The sequence below is a fragment of the Myotis lucifugus genome, unplaced genomic scaffold (assembly GCF_000147115.1).
Source record: "Myotis lucifugus unplaced genomic scaffold, Myoluc2.0 scaffold_13, whole genome shotgun sequence".
Taxonomy (NCBI): domain Eukaryota; kingdom Metazoa; phylum Chordata; class Mammalia; order Chiroptera; family Vespertilionidae; genus Myotis; species Myotis lucifugus.
The window spans coordinates 5,041,773-5,058,309 of record NW_005871061.1 but is presented as its reverse complement, the minus strand read 5'-3'; the positions used below and the strand labels follow the sequence as shown (position 1 = coordinate 5,058,309).

The 16,537-nt window shown below is 35.7% G+C and overlaps 1 protein-coding gene across 3 annotated transcripts in view; it reads left to right on the top strand.

Moving 5' to 3' along the window:
- Positions 1-16,537, top strand: part of DIAPH2 (diaphanous related formin 2) — a 906,095-nt gene that overhangs the window by 261,101 nt on the left and 628,457 nt on the right. For all 3 annotated transcript variants that reach the window (XM_023750473.1, XM_023750472.1, XM_014452154.2), the window contains 2 exons: positions 3,155-3,451; positions 4,994-5,108. In XM_023750473.1, the coding sequence (XP_023606241.1) occupies positions 3,155-3,451; positions 4,994-5,108 (412 nt within the window). The remainder of the gene's footprint in view (positions 1-3,154; positions 3,452-4,993; positions 5,109-16,537) is intronic.

Here is a 16,537-nt window from a genome sequence, read left to right as displayed (position 1 = left end):
TTCAAGCATAGAATCCTTTATCTCAGACCACCTATTAACATCTCCTGGAAAATAGTGTTTTTATGAAACTTAGTCAAGAAATGCCGATTTTAATGATTCTCTGCCAGAAATGCTCTCCCTTGTTCATCTGTGCCTGCAAAACATATTCTTTAAGGATAAGCTCAGTAAAATATCCTTTGGAAAGCTTCACCAAAAACTCCATGAAGGAATTTCTGTGGACTTCTGTATCACCTTTGTAGACCACTCATGCTGTATTTGTTTGCATGCCTGTTTTGTTTCTTCCCCTGGAGCATAAACACCTTGAGGACAGTGTCTTATTATTCTTATTCAAGGCCCTACTGCACCTGGCACAAGGCCTTACCATTTAGTGAGTAGTGAGCTGATTTATTAAATGAACTAATCTGTAAAAGTGCAGAGTCACACAATGCTTTCTAGTGCACCTAAAATTGTGTCAAATATGATTCATTGGTAATATTTAATTCTCAATACTCTATTGTAGCCTAATTTAATTGTTCCATTCTTAATTGTTCATTGGAGGGAATAAAAGGGCTGATATGATTTGATGTTTAAAGGCTGGTGGCATTTAATATAAACATTTGAGATTTTTTTATTAAATTTGAAAAACATGTATTTAACCTGAGTAAAATCCTATTTTATTTTTATTAAATATATTTTTATTGATTTTTTTACAGAGAGGAAGGGAGAGAGATAGAGAGTTAGAAACATCGATGAGAGAGAAACATCGATCAGCTGCCTCCTGCACATCTCCTACTGGGGATGTGCCCGCAACCCAGGTACATGCCCTTGACCAGAATCGAACCTGGGACCTCTCAGTCCACAGGCCGAGGCTCTATCCACTGAGCCAAACCTGTTTCGGCAAATCCTATTTTAAAATTGTTGTGGTTGCTCACATTTTATATCATAAATATGACCTAATAGAGGCAAAATTTTATATTTATAAATATGTATTACTTTAATTTTGCTGTTTCGGTATAAAAATGGCATACACATTTTACCTTTCAAATTATTTAACAAATCAATTTATGCACAATTTGTAGGGTAATTTACTAATTCCCCAAATTTTTCAGAAAAATTATTTTAATTTTCTCCAGCATTTCTTTGATCTCCATTAAGATTGTAAACATCAGGCTGTTTTCCATAATTTTGCCATATTAAAAATAAAATTAAAAGAATATTAAATATGTAATTCTACCTTTAATTTTTCCTAATCTCTGGGGAAGATTGCATATCACTACAGGATTATCATTTGTTAGGTGTATGAGCACCTTGATTGTATATATGTAGATACACACATAAAGATTCATATATGTGAATAAAACATGGACAATGCATATGAGAAACATTTTTGTGATCCTATTTACCCATGATTGTTAATTTACAATCTTATAAATAGATCAGTCCTTTAAGTTGATTATTCCAAAAATATGCATCAACATATTTATTTTGTAAAGATATTTCTAAGTTTAATTAGCACAATTAGGGAGTCCAAGTAGGAAATTCATATTATTAATGAAGATAAGAAATCTTGCTCTCCAAGTAAAATTATCACTATACCAAGAAATTTCACTAGTTTTAAACCTTTTATTCAGTTAATCTAATGTCATACCTTGATTACAAAAGATGTCTGTTCATTGATAGGAGTTTCTTAGGAATGTTTATAATGAACAACTTCCCTTCTATATCCATTTATTTTAGAAAGTGAACCATTGTGATCAGTAATTGTTTAAAGAATCAGATACAAATTAATCATCAAAGCAGACAATATGGAATGCTATGTTTTCTTTCATCTGTCATCCTTCATGTTAGTGAATGAGTTTGAAGTTATTTTCTGGTAGTAGAAAGAAGCTATACTCTCCTTATAATGTAATCTGCGTGAATTAATTTTCCTCATGGCAATGACACCCATTCATGAGGAGGCAGTCTGCTATTGTGGAATGAGGACTGCATTAGGTATGAGAAGAACCACATTCCAATCTTAATCACATTTCATACTGTGTGACTTTGATTAGTCATTTAACATTTTTGCAGTTATTGTTTGCTCATCTATAAGCAGTGAGATAATGATGAAATAAAAATGCCCTACCTATATTCCAGGGTTATAATAAGAATGAAAAGAAATAATAGGTTTGAAAGCATTGATAACTGAATATTAATATGCAAAGGGATGTTACTTAGTATTAATTATTGGTACTAGAAGACAGCTGAGTTACTGGTGCTCTGAGATAGACACTGTGTAAAGCTAGTTGGCCCCAAGGAAATAAAATCAATGAGTATTAATTATCTCACGTTCAAACCAACTAGTCTAACAGGCCCAAGCCGTATAACAGTGATGGCGAACCTATGACATGCGTGTCAGAGGTGACACATGAACTCATTTTTTTGGTTGATTTTTCTTTGTTAAATGGCATTTAAATATATAAAATAAATATCAAAAATGTAAGTCTTTGTTTTACTATGGTTGCAAATATCAAAAATTTTCTATATGTGACACGGCACCAGAGTTAAGTTAGGGTTTTTCAAAATGCTGACACGCCGAGCTCAAAAGGTTCGCCATCACTGCCATATAATATACTTCCTCTTTGTATATAGTTATAATGAAAGGTAAATTTTTTTATTTTTATTTTTTTTATTTTTTTTTTTAATATATTTTATTGATTTTTTACAGAGAGGAAGGGAGAGAGATAGAGAGTTAGAAACATCGATGAGAGAGAAACATCGATCAGCTGCCTCCTGCACACCTCCAACTGGGGATGTGTCCGCAACCCAGGTACATGCCCTTAACCGGAATCGAACCCGGGACCTTTCAGTCCGCAGGCCAACGCTCTATCCACTGAGCCAAACCGGTTTCGGCGGTAAATTTTTTTATTATCTTGGGAGAGTGTTTCACAAAATCTTTGAGGATGCCAACTTTCCTAACATTAGTGTGTTAGCAAAAGTAGTCAATGTCCAGAGTTTATAATGCTTATCAAATATCTATGCAAGTCTTTTCCATGTGCTGTTAAGCCCTTAGGTTGTTGCTCAGTTAAATAAAAGTGCATGTAATCTTAAGCCAAGCACAAATGTTTCCTGATACGTTTTCTTTGCTGCTATATTTTACTGTAAGTATTTAAACATTGGGTTATTTATGTTTCAGGGACATGGAGTCTCAGGTGCATCAGGAATTCCAGGCCCTCCTCCACCACCTCCACTGCCAGGCGGTGGGCCTCCCCCCCCTCCACCTCCACCTCTACCCGTCGGAGTCCCCCCTCCTCCTCCTCCTTTGCCAGGAGGTATACCACCACCACCACCTTTGTTTGGGGGACCTCCTCCACCACCTCCCCTTGGAGGAATTCCTCCTCCCCCAGGAGCACCAATTGATCTGCCTTATGGAATGAAGCAGAAAAAAATATATAAACCAGAGGTGTCCATGAAGAGAATCAATTGGTCAAAGGTAATACTACAACTAGAATTTTTTGGCTCTGTCTAGCCATAGTTCATCATTAATGTGTGAGTGACTGTATTGCTATGTATGAGTATTGTATCATATTTGAGGACCATCTTCATCTTTCCTAGTATAAATTTTACTGTTTAACTGAACAAATAATTTGAAATTAACATAGAAGGCAAAAGGAAAATCAAAGTGAAAGTGATAGAAACTAATATATGAAATATATCACCAAATGAAAAATAATTTTGATTCTTATACCATTATTAACTTTCAGTACTGTAACAGCAAATACACTCTTTTTTTTATTGATCCTCTATATCTTAGTTATTTTTGTTCTTAGGGAATGATTGTTATTATTTTTTTAGTTTTTAGATAGTTTGAGATAGGTGACAGTAGTCAGTAGTGAATAACCCAGTTGTTTTTTGATATGATGTATGAATGTTTTTTTCCTTTCCATAATATTTTGCTGTATTATTATCCCATAATATGTCTTGTAAAAAGCTTATTATTGAGATTGGCACAGTCCCCATTCACTAGGAACTAATCTTCTAATGAAAATACAGTTACCCAGACTACCAGTTGGGGAAATGACTCATCTAAAAATATACAGTGATATTTGACAATATCTATATAGAAAATTGGTTCGACCAGAATAATGGTAAATCAGTTTTAAAGTTATGTATATACTTATGCTTTGCTCAGAAATTAAATGTATAAATGGTTTTAGGAAGTAGATTTTTAAAAATCAGGTACAATCTACCAAACTATAGGATCCCTAAGCTGTTGGTTCAGTTATTTTTGTGTGTAAATGTAATGGTATGTTAATTTAGCATGCAGTATAATGGTACTAGGGATCACGAAGCATCATGATGCCCTGGAAAATGCACAATTCTTAATTTGGGTTTCAGTTTAGCAACTAAGAGCACAATTCCAGGAGCTGTACTGCCTAGTGTTAAGTCCCATCTTTGCTATTTATTGCCTTGGGCAGCCACTTAAGCTCTCTGAAGCTCAGTTTCCTCATCTTTCACATGGAAATAATAATAGGTCTTCCCTCAAAGAATTAGATGAGTTGATGTATGCAAATCACTTTAAACAGTACTGGACACATGGTTGGAGGCATGTATCAGCTATTATTATGGTTATTGACTTCAACTTAATCAGTGAACATGAGGAATTCACATTTCTGAATCTCAGTTCCCCCATTTTAAAAAATCCAGGAGCAAAAAGAATGTATGTGAGTTGGGGAAGGATTTGCTAAATTATTTTTAAGATTCCTTCCAGTAGAAGATTTTTATTTCAGTAGAAGATTTTTTTAAATGTAATTTGCGATAAGACCTATTGATATCATGTGCCTTTTTTATTTACTAATGGAATTCTGTGCCTTTCCCAATAAATATTTACTTCAACAGTATTATTTTGATGGGTCCTAAAGTTGATTTAGTAGGTAAATTAATAAAGGAACTATCATTTAACTGTGGTGAAAGTGAATTCTTAAAAAATTAAATATAATGTTTTAGAAACATGTGTTTGTTATTTTTGTTTCAGATTGAACCCAAAGAATTATCTGAGAACTGTTTCTGGTTAAAGGTTAAGGAGGACAAGTTTGAAAATCCAGATCTCTTTGCAAAATTGGCACTGAATTTTGCTACCCAGATGAAAGGTACATTGTTTTTTATATAAATCCTTTATTCTGATATATTGAATCGGTAGCTTTGCTAAAGTTTCTACTAACACATGTGTCATATTTCCACACTGGACAGAGTCAAACATCAGTAGATTAATACATTAACTGCATGGACCTAACAACCTAAGAAGGTAGCTCTTTTGCCTTTTAATTTTATTTTGCATAAAATGTTATTCATCTGAAAATCTAAGTTTTATTTTTATTGTTTAATGTGTTATTCCCTCTCTATTATAAAGATGTCATTTTTACTGAGAAGCAGAGATGAGTTTGTTGATTTACCATGTAAGATAAAATAATGCAATAATACTGGTGGCTTAAAGTTTTCATGATATTGGAATAAGATTGATACCCTAGTGCTCAAGTAGTCTTTCCTCTTACATTTGTACTACTTATCAATTTGGTTTCCTAGGAAATTTTATAGTTTCTTTCTCTAAGCAGATTTTGTGGAATAATATCAAAGTCTGGTATCTAGTAAGTTTTTTTTTTACTGATTTGATAATAGAGTGCCTTGTTTATGATTAGACGCTTAGGCTCTTGTGAATGTCCCACATAATTTTGGTGCTATAGAGGTAGCTTCTCAATCTTATAAGTAAATGTTGTAGTTTGTGAATTTTTGATAGTTTATATTAACATTTACTATTTTACTTATCATTGTATAATTGATAGTTTAGTTCAGTGGTCGGCAAACCGCGGCTCGCGAGCCACATGCGGCTCTTTGGCCCCTTGAGTGTGGCTCTTCCACAAAATACCATGTGCGGGCGCGCATGTACAGTGCAATTGAAACTTCGTGGCCCATGCGCAGAAGTCGGTTTTCGGCCTGGGCGAGTCTATTTTGAAAAAGTGGCATTAGAAGAAGTGGGGGGTGTCGGTGGGTCTGGCGACAGGAGACGCAGCGCAGGGGAGGCGTGCATGATTCATGCAAGAGTTGAGGATGGGAGAGTTGGAAGGGGTCGACCTCAGCGCATGTACCTCAATCAGATTGAGGACGTTTTTAGCAAAGGCCAGCTTAGGAGTACCCTAATTAAGTTAATAACAATGTACCTACCTATATAGTTTAAGTTTAAAAAATTTGGCTCTCAAAAGAAATTCCAGTCGTTGTACTGTTGATATTTGGCTCTGTTGACTAATGAGTTTGCCTACCACTGGTTTAGTTAAACAGAGGATTTTTTCAGTCTGAGTCTTTACAACTAAGAAATTGATGTATTTCATAGTCTCATGCCCATAGAATTAGCATCTTTATCATTCATTTGTCACAACATGCGAAAATATGACTTTTGGAAGAGAGAGAGAGAGAGAGAGAGATTAATTATTCCCTTTCAGCCCTTCTATCAAATCTTGCATACTGGAACTAATATAGCTTGTGCTATATTTGTTGTTCCTTGTAAATTGAAGTTTGCACACACAGAAATCTGGGGGATTACAGTATTTTGAAGAATTCTGACATTTTACAAAATTCCTCTCATTAGGTCTTTTTTCCCTTCTTCTTTGCTATAGTAGACCTTACATTTGAATGGTTCTTCAATGACTCCATAGACTACTATTTATTATAAACACTTTTTCTAAATTGAAAAAGTAAAATATGCTTATATTAAGGTATGTATATACTTAAAAAAAGAAAGAAAAGACACGTGGTAAACATATCCTTCAATCCCAGACTTATAGCTTCTTCTCCAGAGAAAACCACTCTTACTAATTTCTCACATTGCCTACGAGAAATAGTCTATGCCTCTAGAACAGTGGTTCTCAACCTTCCTAATGCTGCGACCCTTTAATACAGTTCCTCATGTTGTGGTGACCCCCAACCATAAAATTATTTTCGTTGCTACTTCATAACTGTAATTTCGCTACTGTTATGAATCGTAATGTAAATATCTGATATGCAGGATGTATTTTCATTGTTACAAATTGAACATAAAGCATAGTGATCAATCACAAAAACAATATGTAATTATATATGTGTTTTCCGATGGTCTTAGGCGACCCCTGTGAAAGGGTCGTTCGACCCCCAAAGGGGTCGTGACCCACAGGTTGAGAACCGCTGCTCTAGAAGCATATGAATATTTACCTTTTTTGTTTTTTGTTACTTCCTACTGTTTTCACTTTTGTCCTTGGATATTATTCCATAATAGATTATGTTTATTTCCTGTGTTCTTTTTATATAATGCATAGAATTTTGCGGTCTGGGCTCATTTGAATTTATGTAACCAGTCCCCTAGTAATGGATATTTAGGTTAATTCCAGTCTTTTGCTATTTCAAGCAATGCTTCAGTGAACTTGTACTTACATATATCTTTGTGCACATGCGATCTATCTAAAGGATAAATTCTAGAAGTGAAAGTCCTGTCTAAAATGCTGTGTACATATATAATTTTGATGGATATTGCCAAATGGTCTTCCAAAGAGTTTGTGTCCATTTGTAGTGCCACCTAAAACATATGAGTATCTGTTCCCATTGCAGAGGTGAAAATGGTAATTCATCCATGTTATAATTTTTACTTCTTAAATTATGAGTGAGGTTGAGCAGCTTTTCTTCTACTCATAGGCAATTTTAATTTCTTATTTCCATGAACTTTTCTTAACAGTTCTTTGCACACTTCGTATTGAGTACTTGCTCTTTTACTTACTGATGTACTTGGATTGAGTCCCACAAGAATCATAGATTTCATAAAATTTTAGCGTTAGTATGAACCTTAGAAGTGATTCTTTATTTTACCAATGAAGAAAATGAAGTTTGAAACATAGAGGTAACTAGAAAACCCATTGGAGAGTTTCTACAAGTAGTGAGGCATAGTGGGGAAAGACAGAGGAAATGGAGTTACCCATATTTGCATTCCAGCTGTGATGCCTGTAACCTCTGAGACTGAATTTTGTCATCCATAAAATGAGTAGACTAATGTTTACCTAGTAGTGTTGTGAGAATTAAATAAGGTTATATATTTAAAGCACCCAGCACAGTGCTTAGCATAGCAGGCACTCAATACATATTAATTCCCCCTTACCTTTCATTTAACATGGTGTGTGTGCTTTGTTTTAGTTATTGACATTTAATGTAACTGTTAATTCAGCAAGAGAATTTCCTGCTCTTCAGAGCAGCACTTGGTAGAGCCAATCAGTTACAATAGAAGCAATTCTTATTGTGACTGCTAAAATCTAATCAAACCAAAGTAAAACTAAACAAAAATCACATAAAGGCTCTCATGTGCCCTAGCCTGTTTGGCTCAGTGGATAGAGCATCGACCCACAGACTGAAGGGTCCTGGACTCAATTCTAGTCAAGGGCATATACCTTGGTTGCAGGTTGGATCAACCAGCTGTGGTCAGGGTGCATGTGGAGGCAACCAATCGATGTGTCTCTCTCACCTTTGTTCTTTCTCTTTATCTCCCCCCTCACTTCTATTCTCTCTAAAAATCAATGGAAAAATATCCTTGGGTAAGGATTAAAAAAAAGGCTTTCATGTACTCATTGCTGAGAACATTGCGTTTCCATTCCTCTTAACTCCGAGTCTTGGAATTTTCTAAGCAGTGTTGCTTCTATTTCTTTCCTAATTTTGAGTATTTGAGTACAAATCAGGTCAGGCACACCTTTAAGTACTATGACTTTTACTAAGATTTATTTCTGAAGGGACATTCAATGGAACAATTAAGCATCATAGCATATTCCAGACAAGTATAATATAGGCAAAACACATTTTCATCATATACAACTGCCATTTATTTTAATACCACTTAATAACTATCGATTGATCTTATTGTAATAGCTGAAGTTCTTTGTCTTTCACAGGGTCTTGATTTATAATTTGGTCAGTAGGTGGCAGGATCTGTAAGAAATGAATCAGGGGCTCTGGCTCCAGTGACCCACACAGCCCTGGAGTTCCTGGAGTTCCGAGCTCCAGGGCATTGCTTTCTTCCCCATTCAGCTGCAGTTTGCCTGTCACTCAAATGCAATCAGGAAGCAGCCACACACTCATTGTTTCTAAGAACTATTTCCAAAGCTCTTAGGCCCACTGTTCTAAAACCTCTGAGAATTTCCTCCTACTGCAAGGGGTTTGGAGAGCTCAAGGATCTGTTTCCTAAATTCATTGGAAAGCTTTACCGGTCTGTTTTAAGAAAAGGTTTAATCTAGGTATTTAAAGTTGCTTTGGATTGCTAAACAGAAAGAAGTTCTAAAATATACTAGTTCCGATAACTATAATATTTAAATGTGTAAATATTTAATATAGGAAAGTACCATTAAATTAAACTTTCTAGTTGAAGTACTTATCTTAGAGTTGTAGAGAAATTTATTTTTAATTTTCTATTATAAACCAAATTATTTTTATTTTAAGAGAGAATGGATCTCTCATTTTAGTCAGTTTCTATTTGTAGAGTCCCCACCATGTGCAAAGTACATGGGAGGGAGAGAGAAGAATAGGCTTATTCCTGTACTAGGGAACTCATCATCTAGGGAAGGGGAGAGGAAGAGGAGCACTACATTTATTCAAGTTGTAATAAATATCAACATAGATATTCTTAAAATGCCATAACAGCACAAAATGGAAATAGTTAATTTCGTCTAGATCAAATGGGGATCCCAGAGGTGGTATCATCTGAATTGGGCCTTGTGTTTTGGTAGAATTTCATTAGGGGAAGTAGAAGAGAAGGCATTCTAGGCCAAGAACACCATTAGCAAAGTAATGGGGTGGGGGAAGGTGAAACCCATAGTGTGTTGAAAGCACATCCTGTTGGGTTGGGACTTGGGGGTGAAGGTGGTAAAGTGAACTTCACATTGAGGAAATGGGTTTTTGTTTTTTAAGCATGGGGGGCCTAATAATTTGATGATTCATCATTGAGCAGGTGTTTGGCATACACATAGGTGATGAGAATTCACAGATAGATGATGGAACATTGCTTGTGAATAAATACCCTTAGGTTCAGCAAAATATGGTGATATCCTGACTAGTAGGAATTCTTATTCGCTATTGTGTATTCTCATTCCTAAATCCTTTGTCTCCACACTTATAATATTTAGGTTCTTCTTACAAGCCATAATGATGCTGTATGACAAAGTATATCTCAAAATGATCTCTGGATTAGTGAAAAAATTATATATCTCTATATATTAGAGACAACTTGAAAAGGCCCTGTTAGTACTTGTGAATATATGTCATATATGCAACTGTTGGAATTTGCATTTGTGTTCTAGTTTTATTATTGATTTGATGATATTTGGCAGCATAGAAACATCAAGGGACTAATCATAGTGTCATTTTCCTTAAAATTTATAGTAATTATAGATAATAGTGATATTGTATAAGAATTAACGTAATGATGGCTAATATTAACTAAGCTTGAAATAATAATAAAATATGTAGGTTATAACTGCTAATTCTAATTAGAATTTCTAGGGTTCTCTAGAGGCCTCAGGAAGAACAAAGATTGTGTGGAAGTTGTAAGCAGTTTCTTGGTTTTAATGTTGCTTGGAGGAAATATAAGAAATAAACACGAGAGGTTAATAAAATTTAGCTTCTTCAATAATATATTTCTGTAGTACAATTTAGCTTTAATAATAACAGAAAATTGAGCTATTTATATAAAAGCACTTTCCTCTAGGATCATATTCTAAATTGTGTTTCTTAGTCTTGGAATCAGCTGGCTGCTTTTGAAGATACCTGCTTTTTTGTTTGCTTTAATACAGCCTTCTATATTTAGTAAAGCAATACAAAACCAAAAGAGTAGTAAAATCTAATTAGTCTCTGTCTTCATAATATAGGAATTCTTGGAATTGGCTTGAAAATAATGAGATGTCAGTCTCAGAGTTCACACCCCCTATAACAGTGATGGCGAACCTTTTGAGCTCAGCATGTCAGCATTTTGAAAAGCCCTAACTTAACTCTGGTGCCGTGTCACATATAGAAAATTTTTGATATTTGCAACCATATTAAAACAAAGACTTATATTTTTGATATTTATTTTATATATTTAAATGCCATTTAACAAAGAAAAATCAACCAAAAAAATGAGTTCGCGTGTCACCTCTGGTACGCGTGTCATAGGTTCGCCATCACTGCCCTATAAGAAGGCGCTAAAATGTCCTAAGAGACCTGGTGTCCTAATAAATAACTTGTCATCTTAATGATACATAATACATGCTCTATAATGTAAGCTTTAATACAGAGAGAACAAACCAAGAAGACTTAATTCTTTTAGGCAGCCAACTAAAAAGCATACATACCTATATATAATTGAATTATTTTATTATGTCCAAGTTCTTTGGATTTCTATATATAAACTAACTGATTAGCTTTGTCTATCACCTTACTAAAATTGTTAAAATTAGGAACATTTTAAATGTTTTAATTTATGCTGACACATACATTCCTTTCTAATTATCTTGTTCTAATATTGATCAACCACTTTCTGCCTGTAGAAGAGGGAACAAGGAATTTTTGAGCCAGAGATACATGCCATTGTTTAATTCTGAGAGTCAGTGATTGTAGAGAGAAGTTGAAGCAGTGTATCTTCAGCCTTTTAAATGAGTAGGCTGCAAACTGGCTCTATTTTTACATATTGGTGATGGTGTGGTGGTTGTGCTGCTTCTACTACTAATACCATCACTATTGATAACAATTATAGCAATCATAATAAGAATAATAATAGCAATAATAGCACATTTATTAAGCACTTACTCTGTCCCAAGTGCCAGGGTAAACATTTTAAATCCATATCTCATTTATTCCTCACACCAACCCTAGATGCTATTAATAATATTTTATAGGTGAAGAAACTGAGGCTGTGGGAGATTAAGCAGTATATCTTATTTATAATAGCTGGTAAGTGGCAAAGCTGAGATTTGAACCCAGGTTTGTTTTTAATCACTTACTTCCCTATGTTGTAACATTGGCTTTTATGCCCTTAGTAATTTGGGCATTTTTTGAATGGCTTTTATGCCCTTAGTAATTTGGGCATTTTGTTACACAGTTTAACTGATTCCTTTTTAACGCTATAGTTTCACATATATTATCTTATGAAATGTGTAATCCTGATATCCTGGAACTAAAGATAGTTCTTTAGAGCGTAAGCCACAGCTAGGAAGTTGTATGTTCATGGAAGGGGATATGGTTATTTTTTTGCTATGATTATGATTTTTTAAGGCATTTTCTTCATAGACTCTATTAACTGTAGAGCATGGCTATGATTTGGGGTCTCTTTTAATAATGAATGAAGGAATGTGGTCTTCATGCCATTAGGTATTTGGTAAGGATATATTAATATATATGGAGTACATAAAGTAATGAAATCAATTTTTCATGAGGTTAGCTTTCTAACACTATAGACACCTTGTATTATTTTAATTTGGCAATTTTTAGCTGTGAGTTAGTGAGACTGTCTCTCCCGTTTCAGTAATTTTTGCTAATAAGCATTGTATCGATTTGGCACAATCACAGGTGTTCAGTTGGTAGCATTTACAATTCACACAGACACTCATTTACATTTAGAATTATTATTCTCCTAGATTAGTTTTATTTTGGCAAATTGAAACCATTGACGTTGAAATGCAATGGACATTTCTAACACAGCTATGTAGAAGCACAAAGCGATGTGCTTTGTTCCAACTGCAGACTGCTGGCACTTAAACCAGGTCCAGACTGTATCTTGCATTATAAAAGAAGCAAAAACAAGAGGTTTCTCTGATTTGTTTAAAAAATAAATTCAATGTAGAGAAGTTTAAATCTGGTGGGTTTTTCTGAGGCATCATATATAAGTAATTCCCTTAATCAATTAGTCCTTGTTGGTGAGAATAAATTTGTTCTTTTAATAAGTTATTCAGTAATATCTGATTTTTATTTAATTTTCCCTAATTTTAAACTATGCTTTTTGCTATTATTATTTTTATTATTATAATTTTTATTTGTGCCATTATTTTTGGTTTGTTTTTTATTATTTCTTCCAGTGTTATCATTATATAATTGACATATAAAGTTATATAAATTTAGGCTGTATAACATAATGATTTTACATATTGATTACCACAATAAGTTTAGTGACTATCCCTTACCTCACATAATTACAAATTTTTTTTTCTTGTGATGGGAACTTTTAAGGTTTACAACATCTTTCCAATACATAATACAGTATTGTTAACTGTAGTCATCGTGCTGTACATTACATCACCAGGACTTATTTATCTTATAATTGGAAATTTATACCGTTTGACCACCTTCACCCAAGTCTCCTACCCCATAACCCCCTGCCTCTGGCAACCATAAATCTTAGCTCTGTTTTTATGAGCATATCATTATTTTATAACAATGATTAACATCTTGTAAGGTAGGTATGCCAATTGAGTGAGATCAATTTTATTAGGTGCCCTCCAGATACTGTATGGGAAATGACCCAAGAAATTCAAAATTATAACTTAAAAATATCAGTTCCAGCCTGGCCAATGTAGCTCAGTGGTTTAGTGTCAACCTATGAACCAGGAGGTCAAGGTTCAATTCCTGGTCAGGGCACATGCTCGATCTCCAGTGTGGGGTATGCAGGAGGCAGCCTATCAGTGATTCTCTTGCATCATTGATATTTCTATCTCTGTCCCTCTCCCTTCCTATCTGAAATCAATAAAATATATTTTAAAAATATTAGTTCCATTTAAACAATTACTGGTAAGAATTATTAATATTTGTGCACTTACTATATGCCAGCTACTTTTATAAGTGTTTTACATGAGTTATTTAATTTTTTAATCTATGCTGTAAGTACTATTATTATAGCCATTTTGAAAATGAGCAAAGTGGAACTGGAAATCAAGCTCAAGCAGAATGATTGCACAGCCTGAGAGCTTCACCACCTTGCTATGATTACTATGTGAACAAAGGCTGGGAAATAGGGTGCGTTAGAGCAAGCCTGAATCTGAAGCCTGTCCTTTTGACAGAACTGAATGAATCAGTTTGCTCACTAAGTAATTGTTTAGAGTGTGCTGCAAAACATATCTCCCAATATAAAATCCATCTAGAAAGAGTAAAATATATTGAAGTTGTTAGCAACCCTTGGCTAAGTTCTCTACATTCGTGCGTTTTGCCTTTGGTTCATCCGTGGCCAAATACTAAGATGAGTCTGATTTCTCCCTGCCTCCCCAGCATCATTTCTTCCTGTTCGTTGTCATCTGTTGATAGTATAGGATTATACTTTTTTTGTTTTGTTTTGTTAATCCTCACTGGAGGAGATTTTTCCATTGATTTTTAGAGAGAGTGGAAGGGAGGGTGAGAAAAACATCGATGTGAGAGGGACACATTGATTGGTTGCCTCCCGCATGTGCCCCTACCAGGGCTGGGAATTGAGCCTGCAACCCAGGTACATGCCCTTGACCAGAGTGGAACCTGGGACCCTTCAGTCTGTGGGCCAATGCTCTATCCAATGAGCCAAACTGGCTAGAGCAAGGATTATACTTTTAATTTGAATTAATTTTATAGGAACCTAAACAGACTATGTGTTGCATTCAAATGGCAAATATAACTATTGTGAAATATCAATATTCCCTGCATTTGAATGGCTTACTGAGAGTTGACTGTGTCTGGCTTCATGTGATAAGAACAGACTGATAACATGCTCCTGGCAATGAGTGAGCAATGTGCTTGTCCTAGCATGTAATTGTTTTTAATGGAAGGCAACAAAAGTGACTACTCTGTCACATGTGATGCTACTAGGATATTTGTAATTGTCTTTGAAAAGAGAAGCTGGTGTGATTAGGTACCTTTTGTCCCATTAATAGAAATAATAAAGATGCTATCACTGCTCTCCTAGCTTTTACTTTACTATTTGTTTATACAGGACCAATCAGATCACATTCTTGTTAATTATTGGCATTTTTATTCTTTCTCACATGCTTTTGTTTTCTTAATGCTGAGAATTTAAGTCTTTTAACAGCTTAGTGTATTATTAAATGTTAATAAATTTATCTATGTGATAGATCAGAATGTGGTTCTAAAATCCTTGTATCATAATTTATAGATCTTCATTTTATTAAGAATATTATCTCTTGGCATTACACAGTTTCTTAATCCATTTCAGGGCATATACTGACCACATATAAAAGTAAAATCTTAGAAAGTTAATTTCTTGGATTTGAAACAGGATTTGGGGACACAAGTCTAGTCCTTTTTGAATATTTAAGACTAAGACATAATTTAGCTAAGGGATTCCTTTAGAATTTATAATTTCTTAAAATTTTAGAATTCTTTACCCTTTTCTAAGATGGCTTCTGATCAGCCATGTTCTTTTTCATGTTCACTTATACATAACCTATGAAAGCAGTGAGATTTTTTCGTATTTTCTTTTTGAAATTTATTTGGTCTACTGATGTCTGTCATCCTTATATAAAGACTAGAGGCCTAGTGTGTGAATTCGTGCATGGGTGGGGTCTGGCCGGCCTGGACCCAATCCGGGTGGATCAGGGCTGGGCCTGTTGGGAGGATGAGATGGTGGGAGGTTGGCCAGCAGGCTTGCCCTGATTGGGGCCAATCAAGGCTGGCGTGCTGGGGGAAGGGGCCGCAGCCGCAGGCAATTGGCTGGTGGATCCCGCCCCCAATTGGGGTTGGGGGGCCAATTGGAGGTGGGGCCGGCCATGGGGAGGGGCTGTGGGTGGTGGGCTGGATGGCCCTGCCCCCTATTGGGGGGGTGATCAGGGGCATGGCCATCCGGGGGAGGGATTGTGGGCCAATCAGGGTGATGGGGGCCCATAGGGGGCGGGGCTGGCTGGGTGGAGGAGCTGCAGGAGGTTGTCTGGCTGGCCCTACCCCCTATTGTGGGGGGGGGGTGATCGGGGTGGGGCCAGCCAGGGGGAGGAACTGTGGGCCGATCAAGGTGGTGGGGGCCAATTGGGGGTGGGGCTGGCCAGAGGAAGGGGGTGGGGTGTTTGGCCAGCCAGCCCCGCCCTTGATCGGGGTGGGAGAGTCTGGTATTGGGCAGTACTTATTAAAGGATACTTTTGAGAACAGTAAGTAGGAAGAATGGGAAAAGAGCAGGTTTGAGCAAAGGAATAAGTAAAGCTGCAAAGCTGGCCAGGGATCAGCCTCAGCTAACTACATAGAGCTGGGTCAATGGGGAAAAAAGGAGACATATGTACCTGATCAGGCCAGTTTGCTGGCCACAGTAGGCATCATAGCTGGTCGTTACGGCGTTATGGTCACTGGCTTTTTATATAGATAGATGATATTACCCACCATAATTAATAGGCTATGATACTGTTTTGATTTCCAGTGGTAGTAATTTTTTAAACTTATCATTTTATCTGTTTTTGCCTAATGCTTTTTGTGACAAATTATACACATTTATGATGACAGTGGGTTAGGTGTAGAGTCTGTGTCCTTGGTACAGAACCTAGGTATCTGACGCAGTAAGAATTGAACTCATGACCTTGGTGTGGTGTTTTAA